This window comes from Micromys minutus, assembly GCF_963924665.1.
Source record: "Micromys minutus genome assembly, chromosome: 7".
NCBI lineage: Eukaryota > Metazoa > Chordata > Mammalia > Rodentia > Muridae > Micromys > Micromys minutus.
In genome coordinates this window covers 73,475,074-73,491,691 of record NC_137976.1, presented here as the reverse complement: position 1 = coordinate 73,491,691, position 16,618 = coordinate 73,475,074, and the positions used below count along the sequence as shown (strand labels likewise).

General features: G+C 53.6%; 1 protein-coding gene across 3 annotated transcripts; it reads left to right on the top strand.

Annotated features, from left to right (window-relative positions):
- Window positions 1-592: 592 nt before the first annotated feature.
- PRODH (proline dehydrogenase 1) lies at window positions 593-16,590 on the top strand (the record flags this gene model as incomplete). 3 transcript variants are annotated; one of them, XM_080919292.1, is made up of 14 exons in its annotated part: window positions 593-862; window positions 4,831-5,039; window positions 7,974-8,008; window positions 8,464-8,613; window positions 8,972-9,036; window positions 9,135-9,251; window positions 9,389-9,468; window positions 10,182-10,263; window positions 11,564-11,656; window positions 11,833-11,979; window positions 12,979-13,154; window positions 14,971-15,069; window positions 15,850-15,938; window positions 16,024-16,590. In XM_080919292.1, 14 exons carry the CDS (start codon window positions 593-595, stop codon window positions 16,209-16,211), a joined length of 1,800 nt encoding a protein of 599 aa, XP_080775418.1. In that variant the 3' UTR covers window positions 16,212-16,590. The 3 variants fall into 3 exon arrangements, with proteins under 3 accessions (XP_080775418.1, XP_080775419.1, XP_080775420.1); XM_080919293.1 differs by lacking the exon at window positions 15,850-15,938 and having other exon boundaries at window positions 728-862; XM_080919294.1 differs by lacking the exons at window positions 593-862; window positions 4,831-5,039 and adding an exon at window positions 5,067-6,983.
- Between the last annotated feature and the right edge of the window lie 28 nt (window positions 16,591-16,618).

The following is a 16,618-nucleotide window of genomic DNA, read 5'->3' as shown; positions in this document are numbered from 1 at the left end:
GTAGAGCTCCAAGAGTTCTCAGTGGAACTGAGGATCTCTTGCTTACCCGGAGGGCAAAAGGCAGGTCTAAAGCAACAGTAAAGGGCAGCTTTAAGGGCACTTTAGGCAGGGGTGGAGTGATGATGGGGAGAGAGAGAGAGCCACCTTTCGGGACAGAATTCTTACAGGCCTCAGATGCAAGGCCCAGCTGCTCTGGAACCAAGGATGGGGTGTGCCAAGGTGTCATGGCACATGACTGGCGGACTCTGGACCCGCCTGGTCAGTTTGGGAACAGGAAAATCCTAGGGCTAAAAAGCCCGGCTCCCAAGGGGCGGAGTCTTGGGGGTCCGGGAAGGCAGAGCTAGGAGAGGGTTCTGGAAGGTCTGTAAGCTGGGGAGGCGTGGTCAGCCACGGGAAATACGCCAAACCAGAGCGCCAAGGAAGGCTTGGGAGGAGATGGAGCTGCTTTCCTTGCTGGACAGGGCTTCTTGGATGGGAGCGGAGCCATTGGGTGGTAGGTGGGGCTTCCGGGAATGGGCGTTGTAGGGGCGTGGCCCGGGGCGTGGCTGGCCCAACGTACTTAAGCCTCCTGAGCGCGCGTCTCCGCTCCGCCATGGCTCTGAGGCGCGTCTTCCTCCTGCGCTCAGTGGCTCCACGCGTGGCTGCCCTCTCAACCAAACCGCGGGCCCAGGAGCAGCCACCCGCGAGCCCTGAGGCTGCGAGGGGGCGTGGAGCGGCCGAGGATGTGCGGCCGCCTGTGCCAGCAGTGGACTTCACCAACACGCAGGAGGCTTACCGCAGCCGGCGGAGCTGGGAGCTGGCGCGCAACCTGCTAGTGCTGCGGCTGTGTGCATCGCCGGTGCTGCTAGCGCACCACGAGCAGGTGCGCGGGTGGGTGGCCAGGTGGGCAGGAGCCGCGCGGGGATATTGGCGCGGCCAGCGGGTGACGGAGGTCGGACATTGTCGGTCAGGGCCACTCAAGCGTGGTTTGAAGCACGGCAGGCAAGGGAGGGGGCCGCTTCCTGCGTACTTTTTCGGACCTCATGAAATTTTCTACTTATGATCATTACCAATTAGAAACAAAGGCTTATTGTGTCTAAGACTTGTACTATTTGTAGGACTATCCCTGTCACCTATGATATCGGGCACCCTCCATGCAGCTCCACGTTCGTGAAGATTGAAGTGCTTATCTAGGCTAGGACCTCAGAATTCCACAAGTGTGACCAGCCAATCTCAAACACAGCCACTCCGAACAGTTTTGAGAAGTGAGGTGGCAAACTCCCAACTTCATTTTTCTCCTGTGTTTACATTTCTTATAAATACAGCTGAGAATCCTGGATTCAGAAACTTCTGATCCAAGTGCTCTCCCATTACAGGCATGAGAGCAAGTCATCTGCACTTGTGGTCCAGACAGCACCATAACTGGCTGCCAGCACAAACTGGAATGCAGTGTAGAAGCTGGAGGTTCTCAGAGACTAGCAAACATACAACTTTAAACTGTAACAAGGCAACTTGAAGGCATTTGGGCAAAACAGTGCACCACTTCAGCCAGTCTTGAGGGGTTAGTGATGAGCTGTCTCAAGGTGACCTTCCATGTTTGTGAGGATACAGGTCTGGAAGATACCTCAATGGGGGTGGTGACTTCTCAGGTGAGGCTGCTGGAGCCACACTTAGAACTTAGCCAAGGCCACACAGGTGACTCACCCCACAACATTGTTGAGATGGATTTGAGGTGCTGGCCTGAAGCCCCTTGAAGAATTTCATTGTAAGCTTTGGAGCCTGGGAGTGATGGGCGGTGGGAGACAGGCTCTGAACTGAGTGTGGGAGGCCCTGGAGTCCAGGAATGTCTGTGGGAAGTAGGTGGGTCATAATGCACCGAAGGGTGCACAGGTAAAGGAGCCCTAGCAGAGGTCAAGGATTTTGTGGAGTAGCAGCATTGAGTAGGCAGCTGGAGGGAGTGGCTGATACTACCTGCACCTCAGCCTGGAGGGGCATGTGGCAAGCTGGTCAGGCACAACTGAAAAAGAGGGGTCACCCAAGAGAACCCTATTCAGGGAGTGAGCTGGGCCACCTCCCTCGGGGATTATAGATGGCTGCTTGCCTTTGGGACAGGATGAGCAACACAGAATCTAGCAGGGCAGGAGAGACAGTCTGTAGGACCAGTTTGTGCTTCACCCTGCATCCAACACCAGCTGTCCCGGGGCCTGGGGTTTGGGTCTAAGGAGGATGGATACTCCCCGCACCTCTGTACCAATCAGGGCAGTGGAATGAGCAGGGAAAGGACATGCCATCTCTTCTGGCTTTCTGGAGCCTGTTCTGGATAGTGCTGGATTCCTGAAGGAAGCAACAAACCCCAGCCCCAGCAAGGCTCCAGCTGTCTAGCCCGAGCCCCAGCTTTCTGTGAGATCCCTGCTGAGATCATTGCGGGTGGCCTCAATCCCTGGTGCTGAAGGAAATGGCATTCGGAAGCCAAGCCCAGAGCCAAAGAGCTACTGAGCAGATCCTAGAGGTTCTCAACCTTCCTAATGCTTTGTGTGACCCAATCATAAGATTATTTTCATTGCTACGTCATAACTGTAGTTTTGCTACTGTTATAAATCATAATATAACTCTGATATATAGGATATTTGATATGGGACCCCTCTGAAAGGGTTGTTTGACCGCCAGAGGGCTTGGGAGTCACAGTTTAACAGCTGTCCTAGACTGGTGGGCTAGACCAGAGAGTCCCTATTCTCTGGCCAGAGGAAGACTTCTGCTGAGCCACCTGGTCTTGTGAGGCTCTGCCGCTGTAGCTGGGTCACCAGGCCTGGTTTGGGGGTTGTAGACTATAGGAACTGAGATTGGAACTATTGCCCAGGACTGAAGCTCTGCTGCAGACCATGAAGCATCCTATTTGACAAGGACTGAGAAAAGTTGGGCTCTCCTGTTTAAAGAATAGGTTGGTTACAAACGGGGCCAGAGGAGAAAAGTCTTACTGTCATCGTTTTCTGGACGTTGTTTGAGACTCTTCTTTGGTGGATTTGTGTACATGCATGTGTACATACACATGCATGTGTATTTGTACGCATGTGTGTGCACATGTATGTGAATATCTGGGAGCTCAAGGACACACTTGTGTGTGCTGCCTCAGGTCCACTTCTTCTTTTAGTATTTATTTCCCCCCACCCCGTGTGTGTGTGTGTGTGTGTGTGTGTGTGTGTGTGTGTGTGTGTTGATTAGAGAGAAAGTGAGTGCCAGCTTCTCAGTATGCAGCCCTGGCTGTCTTAGAATTCATTACATAAACCAGAGACCTATCTCTCTCTGCCTCCTGAATATCAGGATTAAAGAGCTGTGCTATTATGTCTGTCTGCCCCCTTTAAGACGGGTTTTTAAATTTTATTTAAACTGGCTTGGATCTTGTCAAGTAGGTTAGGCTGGCTGACCAGTGAGCTCCAGGAACTCCTTAGGGCTGGGATTACAATTGTATACCACCGTGTCTGGGTTCCTGGGATGAAACTCAAGGCAAGCACATTATAACTGAGCCATCTCCCCAGCTACCTTTCCTTGTGAGAGAAGGTGTTACATAGCTTAGGCTGGCTTTGAACTTGTGATACTCGATAATTCAGCTTCTCAAAAGTGTGTCACCAAGCCTGGCTTGCTTTGATTCTACAATGAAAGTAGGTGTTTCTATTACTGGGACAAATTTGTAAATTTTCAAAGGACCTACTCACCTGGATGGGGGCAGTGCTGCCTGAGCTCAGATAGTGACATCAGTGGTGGCTAGCCTCTGGAGTCCATGTTAAAGCTGCCAACCTTGCCTCAGTGTGTCCACCGATCTCCGTGACCAGGATGAGAGCATGCGACTTTCATAGGTGGCCATTCCTCAGTCTACCCCCTCCCATGGCAAGAATGTCAAGACTTTTTAAAATCAAAGATGATAACTTTCTTGATAAAAGAACAAAATGCATACATTCAGATCCTGCATGAAGACTGCATATAAGTGTTGTCACGAGGCATCTCCATGGAGCCCCATCATCCTGTGGTAGAGCCATGCGGCCAAGGTGTTTGACTTGTGAATGTTTCTACTTAGACGAAAAGCGGGGCCCCCTTGTCGAGAGGACTCGTTCATGGGGCTTGAGGAGCCCCAGGCTTTTCCTTTCCATTCCCTATGCCATGGCCTTTTTGTTGCTCTCCACTTCACCTTCTTGCCGAGCCAAGTCCCCCGTCCCAGGCCATGATCCATCTGCCAGTCTGCCTTAATTGTTGAGCGGTGTCCATGTTGTTTCTTCTCCTTGGGTGGCTCTCTTGATGTCTACTTCCTTCCCTTTCCCCTGGGGGTTTAAGGAATGCTTACATAATGAGGTAGAGAGAGCTGTGGCACGGAAAAGGTACCAGCTGCATGCAACCGTCCTCTTCCGGGCACATCTGGTCAGTCCTAGACAAGGCTGTGACGTGGATCCCCATTTCATTGTGTCCGGTAAAAACCTCTCTCCTGCCATCTGAACCTTGTGTGTGACCACTTCTCAGCAGCCGTGTGAGGGTTGGCCTCACAGCAAGCCATGTTCTGGTGCGTTTGGCAGAGAGAACAAATCATTGAGAATTAGCTCCGTGCCTCCTCTACTCCACCCTCAAGAGACCACTAAATGTCACAGAAATGCCCACTGCTGTCCCTAGGGAGACTGGCTGGATCCTGCTTTACCCACCAGGGGGTGACTGACAGTCCTCTGTGCTCTGGGGTGCCTTGGCTCCACACAGCGGCTGAGAAAGCGGAAGCAGCCTGCTCTCACAGGTCTCTGTACGATATGCTGTGCTCAGGAGCAGCACAGAGTGGGGAGACAGGCAGCCACACAGCTGCTTCCCTTTGCTTTTCAGTTGTTCCAAGTTGCCAGGAAGCTTCTGGGGCAGAGGATGTTCGAGAGACTAATGAAGATGACCTTCTATGGCCATTTTGTGGCTGGCGAGGACCAGGAGTCTATCAGGCCTCTGATCCGGCACAACAAAGCCTTTGGTGTTGGTTTCATCCTGGACTATGGAGTGGAGGAAGATCTGAGCCCCGAGGAGGCGGAGCGCCAAGAGATGGAGTAAGACCCGCTTTTCTGGTGTTGCAAAGCACAGGTGTGACCCTGAAGTGCACCCGGGTTTCAGGGCTTCAGCCTCAGTTAGTGGCTAAGACTTTGACCCGATTGCCAGCAGCTTTATAGGTTGTGCCTGGAATTCTTGCTTCCTGCAGACAAGGGTGCTGTGCTTTTGTGGGCCTGCACCAGTGGAGGGTTGAGGAATAGATCTGCGAACTATGGCCTGGTCCATATCCAGCTCCCCACATGGTAGCTGAAAGGAATCAAAACAAAAACTATTTTTATAACAACTGTATAAAATTCAAATTGCCTTTTCAATTTGCAAGGGCAGAGTGGTGTGATTGTGTCGTTTAAGGCTGAGAACATGTGCTACCTTCCTCTCACAGAAGCATTTGGTGGTGCCCCGGCTTCCTGCTGCAGTCTGCCTTCCTAAGGAATCCTCACTCGACCTGCAGGCTCCAACTAGTCCTCAAGTAGTTTCCTAATCTGCACATGGCTGTGCCTGCAGGGCATAGAACCCTGATGACTGGGTTCAGCTAGGCACTTGTGGTCGGCAGGCCTGTAGCAGGCAGCAGTGTGGTGTGACAGGCAGCCTGGAGTCTCCTCCTGCTGGCACCAATGTGCTGTACGGCCCTTTCCTAGCAGCAAGTAGAAAGCACAGCTCATGGACCTGCCTTCTTGGCAGCAGACAGAGTGGCCTCGTTCTGCCCCCTGGGGTAGTAGCTGACTCACTGGAGACCTATGCAAAACCAACCCTTTGCAAAGCGCTACTGCCTGTGACCCTCCCTGACAGGCCTTTGCTTAGGTTTTGGGTTCTGGGTCTCTGGCTGCAGCTGTTCAACCCGTGTGAAGCTTAGGACAGGCCATGTCAGACCTTTGGTTTGCCCCTGCTCCTCCACCGGTGACTAACAGGGACTGGGGAAAGGCAGGTCATGTGAGGCCACTGGCCCTGAGAACAGAATGTCCAAGCCTGGCCTCAGCCTGGGGAGCCCAGCCCCTGCTTTGTGATTGGCCATTCTGAAGGCGGGGTGACCCAGCCCCAGCATCCCCTTGTGATCCTCACTGATGCCTTGGGGATTTGGCTGCAGGCCTTTACCAAGGCTGCTGTTGAATAACCAAATGGATTCCCCAGCCTCAGCCTAGACAGGGTTAGCACTGAGTGCTCTCACTGGGGACTGCCTTGCTGTGAGAATGGCCGGTAGGCCTGCCTGCCTGCCTGCCTTCAGGATTGACTCTTGTCTATGCCTTTCTGCTGGCTACTCAGCTTGCCATGGCTGTTTGTCCCACGGGAGCTTTGCTTGGGCTCCAGGACATCGGAAATAGACCCTTCCGGTCCTAACAGTACCACCGTCCAGTGCCAGCAAGTGAGGAGTTGCAGGTGCAGCTCTGGCCTGTATCTGTGCCTTTAGAGGCTGCCTGCTGTCCACCGTAGCCTTAGAAGGGAAGAGGGTGAAATGTATGATGAAGTCCTGAGTCTGTAAAGGGATGCCTGGCTCCCCACATGTCACCTCCCCAAAGAGAGGAGAGCTTACAGAGCCCACTGATTGTGCCCGATCAGGAGTGACCAGCCCCACAGAACCTTGTGGGCAACCACTTAAGGTACCCAGACACTGAGGCCTGTCCCTAGCTAACGGAAGAAGGCACAGAATGCATGGAGACCAGACCTAGCAGTCATGCCTCTGGTTAAACACATGTGGGCTGTGGAGTTATATAAGCAGCCCCGCCATCAGGGGTCACTGAGGACCTGCCAGGAGTTTTGCTTAGAGAATCACAGTGTCTGCCTGGCTCTGCACTGCTAGCCCTCGGGACTTTTATGTGGTTGTGCCTGGGACTGCTCTCCTGGAACCCGTATCCTCCAGGGACCTTGTCTCTGTCTTTGAGGGAAGGTGACATGGGGACTGCCTACTTCCTTATTACAGACTCCTTCTTGGTACATGTTATCTGCATGAGGTCAGTGGAGTAATAACTGTCTGCCTAGCTTCTGTGCCCTGGGTTGTGGCCTTGTGGGCTGAGGTGCTTGTGGGAGGCCCCAGACACTCAAGGATATGGCCCAGCCCCACCATAACTTCTGGCCCAAAGTCTCCGGATAAGGCCTTGGTCCAGGAGAGGAGGGCCCAAGACAAGGCTTCTCGGCATGTTGCTTGGTAACCCAGATTTACTTGGAGGAACAGAAGGCGCTTTGGTGGATACAGCTCATTGATGGTAAGACCTGGAAGGTGCGATTTCTGCCTGTCTCCACTTCCTGCTCTGAAGAATGCCGGAGAGGAAACCCTGCTTCTTCCTGTGGGGCCTCAGCATCCTTCCCTTCCCTCTTGAGGACTTGGATGTGCCAACTGTGGTGGGCACCTGTGAGGTTTTCTTTTCCTGTTTGTTTTTGTTTTTCAAGGCAAGGTCTCTTCTGTGTAGCCTTTGCTGCCCTGGAGCTCAGAGATCTGCCCACCTCTGCCTCCCAGGTGCTGAGATTAAAGGCGTGCGTCACCACTCCCTGGCTTGGGTTCTCAGTTATATGATATGAAGGTCTTGTTTTCGTCTTCTAAGGAAATTCCTGGTTGCTGTTTCAAAAATAAGCCTAAGAGTCTTAGCAGGGGCTGGGCCTTAGAGTGGACGAAGCCAGGGTATGTGGGACTTTGTCCCAGAGACCATGGCAAGGAGACACTGTTGCTGGACTGGAAGATCCTTTGTACAGGGTGTCTGCTCCTGTTCCTCTCCTTGCCTGACCTCCCCGGTAAGAAATGCTAAACAAACAGGAAGCCTGAGGTTCAGGAGGGGATGAGCCCTCTCTGGTCCAGGTAGTCATGCTAGGCCAGAGGAAGGGCTGGGTTAATGCAGGTTGGTTTGTTTCCTCGAGCCTTGTATCAAGTTCATGATCAGGTCCAATGCTCAGCGGCCTCGTGGTGACCTCGGGTAGCATAACTGACCTTTGCCTCCTCTGTCCCGCAGGTCATGCACCTCTGAAGCAGAGAGATATGGCAGCGGTGAGTTTCGGAACCTGTGATCTCTTGCCCAGCTTACAGTCTGGTGGCCCAGGAGACATCTGGGCTTAGTTAGGGCTTGTGCCAGTCTTTGGGCAAGGGACGAGGCTGGAGGCTGCCTCCTATCTTCACATACCTGGTGAGATACAGCCTCCTTGTATTTTTAAGAGCTCATCCAGGCCGACTCAGTGTCCATGGCCTTCAGTAAGGCTTTGTGATGGAGGTTCTATTTGCCTGGCATGGCTTGCCCTATGATGAGGTTTAGCCAGGGACATCCAAGTGAAAGGAGCAGCAGTGCCTAGCAGGAGAGCAGCTGCAGCAAGGCCTTTTTGGAGCCCATCTTGAGGGTTGTAGGCTCTGGGCTGTTGGCCTATGTCTGCTGGGATGGGCTGGATGTTGAAGATGAAGCTATGAACCAGGTTGGCATCGCTAATAGGGCCATGCGTCTTCCTCCCCAGGAGCACATAAGAGGGAGAAGCAGTATCAGGTCCACCCTGCCTTTGGAGACCGTAGAGATGGCGTCATCAGTGCCCGCACCTACTTCTATGCCAATGAAGCCAAGTGTGACAACTACATGGAGAACTTACTGCGGTGCATCCAGGCCTCAGGTGGGGTCCCCTGCTCTGCTAGCTGCTAGGCAGAGCCTGGGGCTTGTGTAGTCAGCACACTGGAACTGTGGTGAGGGGCATCTTCTAGTTCCCGACTGCTCTCCCTGGGGTTGTATCCCAGCCCCTACTCCACTTGGCACTTCTGTGTTCTCTGGCCCATATATGGATGGCCTATTGAGCGGAAGGCATTAGGAGGCCACCAGCAATGTGCGGATCTCCCTGGTTTCTTTGACTGATGTCCTCTTGCATACAAGGGCTGTTTCTGAAGAACAGGGAGCTGCAAGCTGCACCTTGTCCTCCATCTGACTCAGGCATCCATCTCTCAGACACTCACGGCTCTTTCTTTGGATTCTGACAGGTGGAGCCAGTGACGGTGGTTTCTCAGCCATTAAGCTCACTGCACTGGGGAGACCACAGTTTCTGGTAAGTGGCGGCACATTCCATCTGCAGAGGCTGCAGATCCCGGGGCTGGAGGAGGAGCTGGGAGCATGCTGCAGCGAGGCTCACACCTGCACTGGCAGCTGCAGTTCTCAGACGTGCTGACCAGGTGGAGACTGTTCTTCCATCAAATGGCTGCAGAGCAGGGACAGGCTGGGCGTGCTGCTGTGGACACGAAGCTGGAGGTGGCGGCGCTCCAGGTGAGCATCCCTTCCTCCTCTCCTGGCTGATGTGGGAAAGATGGAATAGAAATGGGGCCTGGAATGAGTCCTCTGTCGGTGACAGGCTGTGGTGGGCAGTGAGTGATGGTAGTACTGACTCTTTCTCATGTCTCAAGGAGAGCATCGCAAAGATGGGCATCGCATCCAGGGCTGAGATCGAAGGGTGGTTCACACCAGAGACGCTGGGAGTGTCTGGGTAAGAGCTGACATCTACCCCAGTGCAGTTATGGTCTCAGCTGAGCCCCCGTGGCTTCTAGTCCTCGTCATTTCCCAGAAAGGATGAGCCTGTCTAGAGAACTGCTTTCTCAAGTTATTGAACTTGAGAAAGTTCAGCTTTCTCAAGTTGATAGCAAGCTGGGATGTCCCCGAGTATAGGCAGCCTGGACACAGGACTTCTTAGAAAACGACATGGGCCCCAGAGCATCTTCCTAAGAGCCACACTGGCAGGTGAAGATAGCACCCCATGCCCCATCCTTAGGGCCAGAGGCTGGGACTGATGTCACCAGTAGCCCCCAGTCAAGTCGGGATGTGGGCTTGAGGTAGAGCTGCCAACTCTCAGATGCCCTGGCTAGCCCTGCACATTCGCTTCTCCCGCCTCCTGGAGAGATGACTGCATTCTGCCAGCCCTGCATCTTTGGCTCTTCCTTAAGGTTGAGCTGGCCGCGGACTGCATTCTCTGCATACTTTGTGTTCTTATTGCTACTGACCCATTGCAAAAGTGGTCATGCTTTGGTTAACTGAGTCTTAAAATCAAACACTACAGCAGTTCACGAGGAGTTCGGGAGCCGTGTTTTAAAGTATGGCTAGTATGATGAGGACCCCCAAACACCCTAGGACCTGTGAGCAAAGCTGGGTGCTTGGACCCAGGATTTCTGGCAGCCTGCTCTGCTGATGTGCCTTATCCTTCAGCACTGTGGACTTGCTGGACTGGAACAGCCTTGTCGACAGCAGGACCCAGCTTTCCAGGCACCTGGTGGTTCCCAATGTGCAGGTACCTCCTCAGCCCAATTCCACTCTCTGCCCACCCAGGGACTCACTGTGACTCAGGCACCATTCCTTCTGACCCCGCAGCAAAGATTAAACCCAGTCAGTGTGCACTGAGCTCGGTAGGGCAGGGATGCATGTGGGCCTTTAAGTACAAGGAGAACAGGTGTCTCACGGGAGGGTCTTCCCCAGCCCACCTAATCTTGTGTGTCAAGTCACCACAGTCTTTAGGGCTGAACAGGGACCAACTGGGTAGTGCTCATCTGGGGTCTCCTGGTCACCTGTACTCCATGGCAGGGCCAGGTGGCCGCATGGTGTTAAAGGTGATGCTGGTTGTCCTATGGGCTTTCTTCCCCAACATGATGGCTGGATTCCCAAAGCAAGTGTCCCCTAGGATGAAGGCCAGTTAGAGCTGCATCAGCGTTTGCAGCCTGCTCTCAGGAGTCATGCCAGGTTCAGTCTGGCAAAGTGAGTTGCTAGTGTGGCCTGTACTCAGGGGAAGGAGGTTGTGTGGAACTCCACCTGCTCTAGATTATGAGGGAGAACAGAAATTGCAGCTGAGGATAGTGTCTAGCCCCTGAGACTGAGGGCCCACCCACCCCAACTTTGAGCCACTACCCTGGAACCCCGGTGTGCAGTGTACATTAAATGACTGCTCCGAGGTCACCCCACAGACTTTGGCACCGGTGTTTGTGGTCAGTGGCAAGGCTGCCGGGATCAATGAAATGATGGCTCATTAGCATTGCAGGAGCACCCTGGGCCTGGCTGCAGGCTGAGGGGAGACTGCTGTGCCGCATGGTTTCCAGGTGCAGCCTGCCAGTTTTCATCAACAGTGCCTGCTGCTGATGAAGCGGCCTGCCTGGCTCCTTGAAGGCCACATTCTGGTCCCATGGTCCCATGCTGCACGTTGGGTAGAACCCCATAGCCATGGCTCCTCCCCTTGAGTTTTTACTGTTCCAAGTGCTGCCTGGTTGGTTGGAGGTCCAGGTTCCCTTCCTTTGCCTTTCTTTGCATGACTTCCTACAGGAGTAAAACTCTCAGGGTCCTAGGAAGCCACAGAAGTAAATTCCTGGTGGCACAGGCCTGGGCCTGCATATATGGGTACAGCTTTCCTCACACGTGACAGTTGCTGGCACATGGGGCATTTTGCCATCATGTCTAACTTGTTTAAGCCAAGGGACCGAGAAGTATCCTTTCTGGTCCATGGTGGGCTGGAGGGTGGACAGAAGACAGCATACCGGAAAGGTGATGCTGGCCTCAAGGTGGAGCATTGTGGCCAGAGTGGCCTGACTCCTCTGTGCTCTCAGACTGGCCAGCTGGAGCCCCTGCTGTCACGGTTCACTGAGGAGGAAGAACAGCAGATGAAGAGGATGCTGCAGAGGATGGACGTACTGGCCAAGGTGTGAGCAGCCTGTGTGTGTGTGTGCGCGCGTGTTAGGAGAGGATGAATGTGCTGAGTAAGATGTGAACAGCCCTACTTGTGTGAGTATTGGGGGGGTGAGCATTAGGGGCCCCAGCTCCTGAGCTGAGCATCATCAACCTTGAGCCATAGATTCTTCCTCTATGAACCTCTCAGAAAGCGAAAGAGGCGGGCGTGCGGCTGATGATTGACGCAGAGCAGAGCTACTTCCAGCCAGCCATCAGCCGCCTGACCCTGGAGATGCAGCGAAGGTTCAATGCGGATAAGCCGTTAATCTTCAACACATTCCAGTGCTACCTCAAGGTATAGCCATCCACCTCCTGCCTCCGTCTCTCTGCCTGTCCCCAGCACTTGGCAGCAGACCCTTTCGCGGGCAGTGTGACCCACCACCCTGCAGGGATATGCCTCTATGGAGCCGTGCAGTATCTGTTTGGCCCTGCTTTATACAGAGACCGCAGCAGCACAGGCAAAGGAGCAAACAGACTGCTGACTCTGTACCAGGTTCTTCTGTCTAGGAAACAGGCCCTGCCTAGTGGCCACTCCCACTGGAGAGTGTATGTGTGCTCTGGTAGGATGGCTCAGTAGGAACATGTGCTCTGCAAGCCCACCGTCTGATTCTTAAATCCCATGGAACCAATTCCTCCTCCAAGGTGCCCTTTGACTTCCACCTGTGCACGGTGGGGCCCTGCATGTCACACCCCACAAGTAATAACGTGATGCAGATAAAAGTGTCCAGGGGCCGAAGACAAGCAGCTCTTTCAGGATGTGCTGGGCTCTTCAGAAGACTTCATAGCTGACTGTGCCCATTATATTGTTTTAGCACAGGACCTTCTTAAGAATCTGAACAAAAGCAGTAGACTCCCCTAGAAGATCTGATAGGGCTAAAGGGATAGCCTTGAGAGCCCAGAAAATCCCAACCCTAGCAGCCTGAGGTTGCTAAGTTGCTGGGGGTGGGGGGTCTCGTGGGGCATCTCGTTAGGTACCAAGAGGACATGATATGTATGGAGCAGTCCCAGACAGGCGGCAGCTTACTCCTAACTGGCCAAGGTGACTCCAGAATACACAGTAACTGCATGCATCTGGGCTGACCACCCACAGGGCCATCTCAGGCTGTACAGAGGCTGTTGGTGGCAGAGGCTGGAGGCCCAGGTTCACCCCCATTTTCCTCCCATATTCTTTGAGTGGCACGTCTCTCAGCAGACAGTGGCTTGCCTAGGCACTTGAAGTTGATGTACACATGAAACAGGCAGTCTCTGCTGCCACCAGTCAGGCTCCCTGTGACTTTGGGACTTGACCTTGCAGGATGCCTATGACAATGTGACCATGGACATGGAACTGGCTCGCCGTGAAGGCTGGTGTTTTGGGGCCAAGCTGGTACGTGGTGCATACATGGCCCAAGAGCGTGCCAGGGCTGTGGAGATCGGCTACGAGGACCCCATAAACCCTACATATGAAGCCACCAATGCTATGTACCACAGGTGAGAGGCCTCCTGTGCCTTCTTGGAGCGATGCATGAGAACGTGGGCCTTGAGAGTGAGTGGATCCATTGGGCAGAAGCCAGTTTCCTGAGGGCAAAGGTGCTATTTCTTCTGCTGTTATATAATTTTCCCAAAACATCACATTTCTCCTCCTTTCAATATGGAGTACGGGCCTCTCTCTGTGCTCCCGTTGACTCCTACGGACACAAAACAATAGGTACAGCTCGTGGTCAAATGCTTGCCTAGCATGCCTGAAGCCCTGGGTTTGAGCCCCAGCACCACATAAACCAGGCATGATGGTGCACAGCTTTAATCCCAGCACTCGGGAGGAGGAGGAAGATCAGTAGTTCAAAGTCATCCTCGGCTTCAAAGTGAGTTTAAAATCAGCCTGGGAGATGGGAGAGAGCCCTGTCCCAGGTAACTGGCTTGCTGTATGTGACTGGCTCAACCTATCAGCTTCTCAGCTCCCAGGGCGGTCAACTGTGGCCTGGCTGCACTTCCTGCTGTTTATCACTGGGCTCTTCTGCCGCTGTGCTTTCAGATGAGTTTATTGAGCTTCTAGCAGGCAAAAGTAAAAGGAGACAAGCAGCAGAGCTGTAGTAAAACATCACCAAATCACAGGCCCGCAATGCCGAGCAGAGACAGCTGGCGCAGGCTATTCAGGAGAGCAAACACAAGGCAAAGTGGGCTGGGCACGCCACAGCAGAGTGACTCTCGCAGCTCTCATGACGGAGGGTCTGGACACAACCATGGTCTCTGCAGGACCAGCCTCTGCCCTTCCCACTGTAAACATTTCGTATTTTGATAAATGATGTCAGCTTCTGTTGGAAGTCCTTAACTTCTAGCTGTTCTTGAGGACATCCTATTTTTAGCACCATTAGCTACTGTTCTCCCCTCCATGGTGACAGAACTGAGTCAGTCTGAAAAGTAATGGGGGGTTAAAGGACTTCCAGACAGAAAAAACGGTTTGATCTGGAGTGTCGCGGCAACCCCACTTCCAGAGCCAGCATCTGAATGAAGCCAGACAGATAGCTTTCATTTCCCGTGCTTGCAGCCCAGCTTCATGGGCCCTCCGTGCAGATGCCATGCTTGCTTAGTGTGCACCTGAGGCCCTTGGGCTCCCGCTCCGTCCTGCTGTTTCATGAAGTCCACTGCATACCCAGGCTGTGCCACATTTACACGTGCGCTCTCTCCTTGTCTCTTCATCTCCTGTGTCAGCACCAGATACCCAAGGGTGCATGCTCAGTCCCATGGTCTTCTCTGGCCGTTGTAACGGGGACTCACTGAACATCCCAGTCCTGCTGTGCTACATGCATGTGCAGCTGTGTCTGAGGGCGCCTGTGGTCCAGCCTGGCAGTGTCCTTGGTGAGACTCTGGTGCTCAGGGATGCCCACCCTACCTGAGGCCTACCAGGAGTGCTTCGGGTTCTTTCCCAGAAGCGAAGCCACAGGTTTCGATGCCCTGTGCGCCCTGTGGGATGGTGTTGGGCCTGCCCTTTCATAGAGTAATGCTGCTAAGGGGGTGTGAGCGATCCTGTCCACCCCAGATACAACACCAACAATGGACTGATACACCGGTTTGGTGAGTTCCTACAGTAAATGTCCTCATCTTGGATCTCAGGAGCCTCCCTCCTTCCAGGCAGGAATGGTTAACAGCTGGAGAGACCTTTTTGAGATTCTGGCCGTTGTCACCACCACCTCCTCCTCCTTTGCTCCTCTGCCTGGGTTCTGCAATGCCTCTTTTCTCTGCGAGCCAACAGGGGTTCAGATGGTGGTTGGCCTGGAGCCAAGCTTAGGTAGGACTGTCCCTGTCCCAGGTGCCTTAACTATGTTCTGGAGGAGCTAAAGCACAGCAGGAAGGCAGAGGTGATGGTGGCTTCCCACAATGAGGACACTGTGAACTTTACGTTGTGCAGGTAGGTTCTGCCAGCCTGAAGCGGAGGGTGTTGGTCCACTGCCCACATTCCAATCTAAGCAGTGCTAATAAGATGGAGTGCAAGTAGGCCAGGGCAGTGATGGAGAGGTGCCTGCCACCAGCACAAGGCCTCTGGTTTGACTCAGAAGCCATGTAAAGCAGCTCTGTGGTAGCAGGACTTGGAGCCCAGCGCTGGTGAGGCAGAGGTGGGATGTCTGGGGCTTGCTGGCCAGCCAGCTTAGCCTCATCAGTGAGCTCTGGGCTGACCAGATACTCAGATAGCCCTGTGGTCACACGCATGGACATACACTCTAAGCACACATACATGGAATGCAGTGTAATCCAGTCACAGCTGTACATTTTCTAGTAGCATAATGAGGTTATTTCAGTGTTTCTGAGTATTTAACATATTGACAGCATTTGAGGCTGTAGTTCACTTTCCATTCTAAGCAAATGGTGGCTGTGAACCAGGATAGGGTGTCAGCCACTAGAGCAAAGGCACCAAGTGCTCCTGTACGTGTGCTCATGCATACGTGTGTGGTGTGCACATGCATGTATGTGTGTACTCACATGCACACACGTTTACAGGAGGGAGATGGAGAAGGGGTATCAGAGGCAGTGGGCAGGGAAGCTGTACTGGGAAGACCTAGACAGCTAGAGCAGAGCCCACATTCCTGCCCCACCCCATAGGGGACAGTGGCTGGAATGTAGATGAAGGGGGAGGGGGCTGAGGGGGGTTGTGTCCTGTGGTGGACCCTTACCAGCCTGCCCCTTTTCACAGAATGAAGGAGTTAGGCCTGCATCCTGCCGATGGTCAGGTGTGCTTTGGACAGCTGCTGGGGATGTGTGACCAAATTAGCTTCCCACTAGGTGAACTGGATTGTCCTGGGAGGGTATGTGGTGGCAGGGTACACTGTGTTGTGGGGGACACTCATTGCTACCCGTGTGTGTGCAGGCCAGGCAGGCTTTCCTGTGTACAAGTATGTACCCTACGGTCCTGTGATGGAGGTACTTCCTTACCTGTCCCGCCGTGCCCTGGAGAACAGCAGCATCATGAAGGGTGCTCAGCGAGAGAGGCAACTGCTCTGGCAGGAGCTCAGCCGGCGGCTGTGCACTGGCAGCCTCTTCCATCATCCTGCCTAGTCCCTGCTGGGGCCATGCCCACGCCTACTCCACTCAACCTGTTACCTCTGGGGCTTCAGGCAAGGCACAGCTTTGGGTTGGGTTAGGGTTCCTTAGTACAGCCTGGCCAGACACGGTTCACCTTTTTATGCTCAAGCCTTTGAGGTGCTGAGATGGGGGCTACCCTCCAGGACTTCCTGTACCCCCAAAGAGCAGATACTCAGAAATGAGGTCAGCTGGAGCCCTGGGAGCTGCCCCACTAACCGGAGTAAGCAATGACTACCTCTGCAGGCTGCAGAGCCCTAGTCCAGAACTAACCTGCAGGGGTCTAACCCATCTTCCCTGCACTGGGCACAGGACAGACCTGGAAGCCTGTTTAGTCAATAAATCATCCTGTAACGGAGCATCATCACCTTTCTCTTGGTACC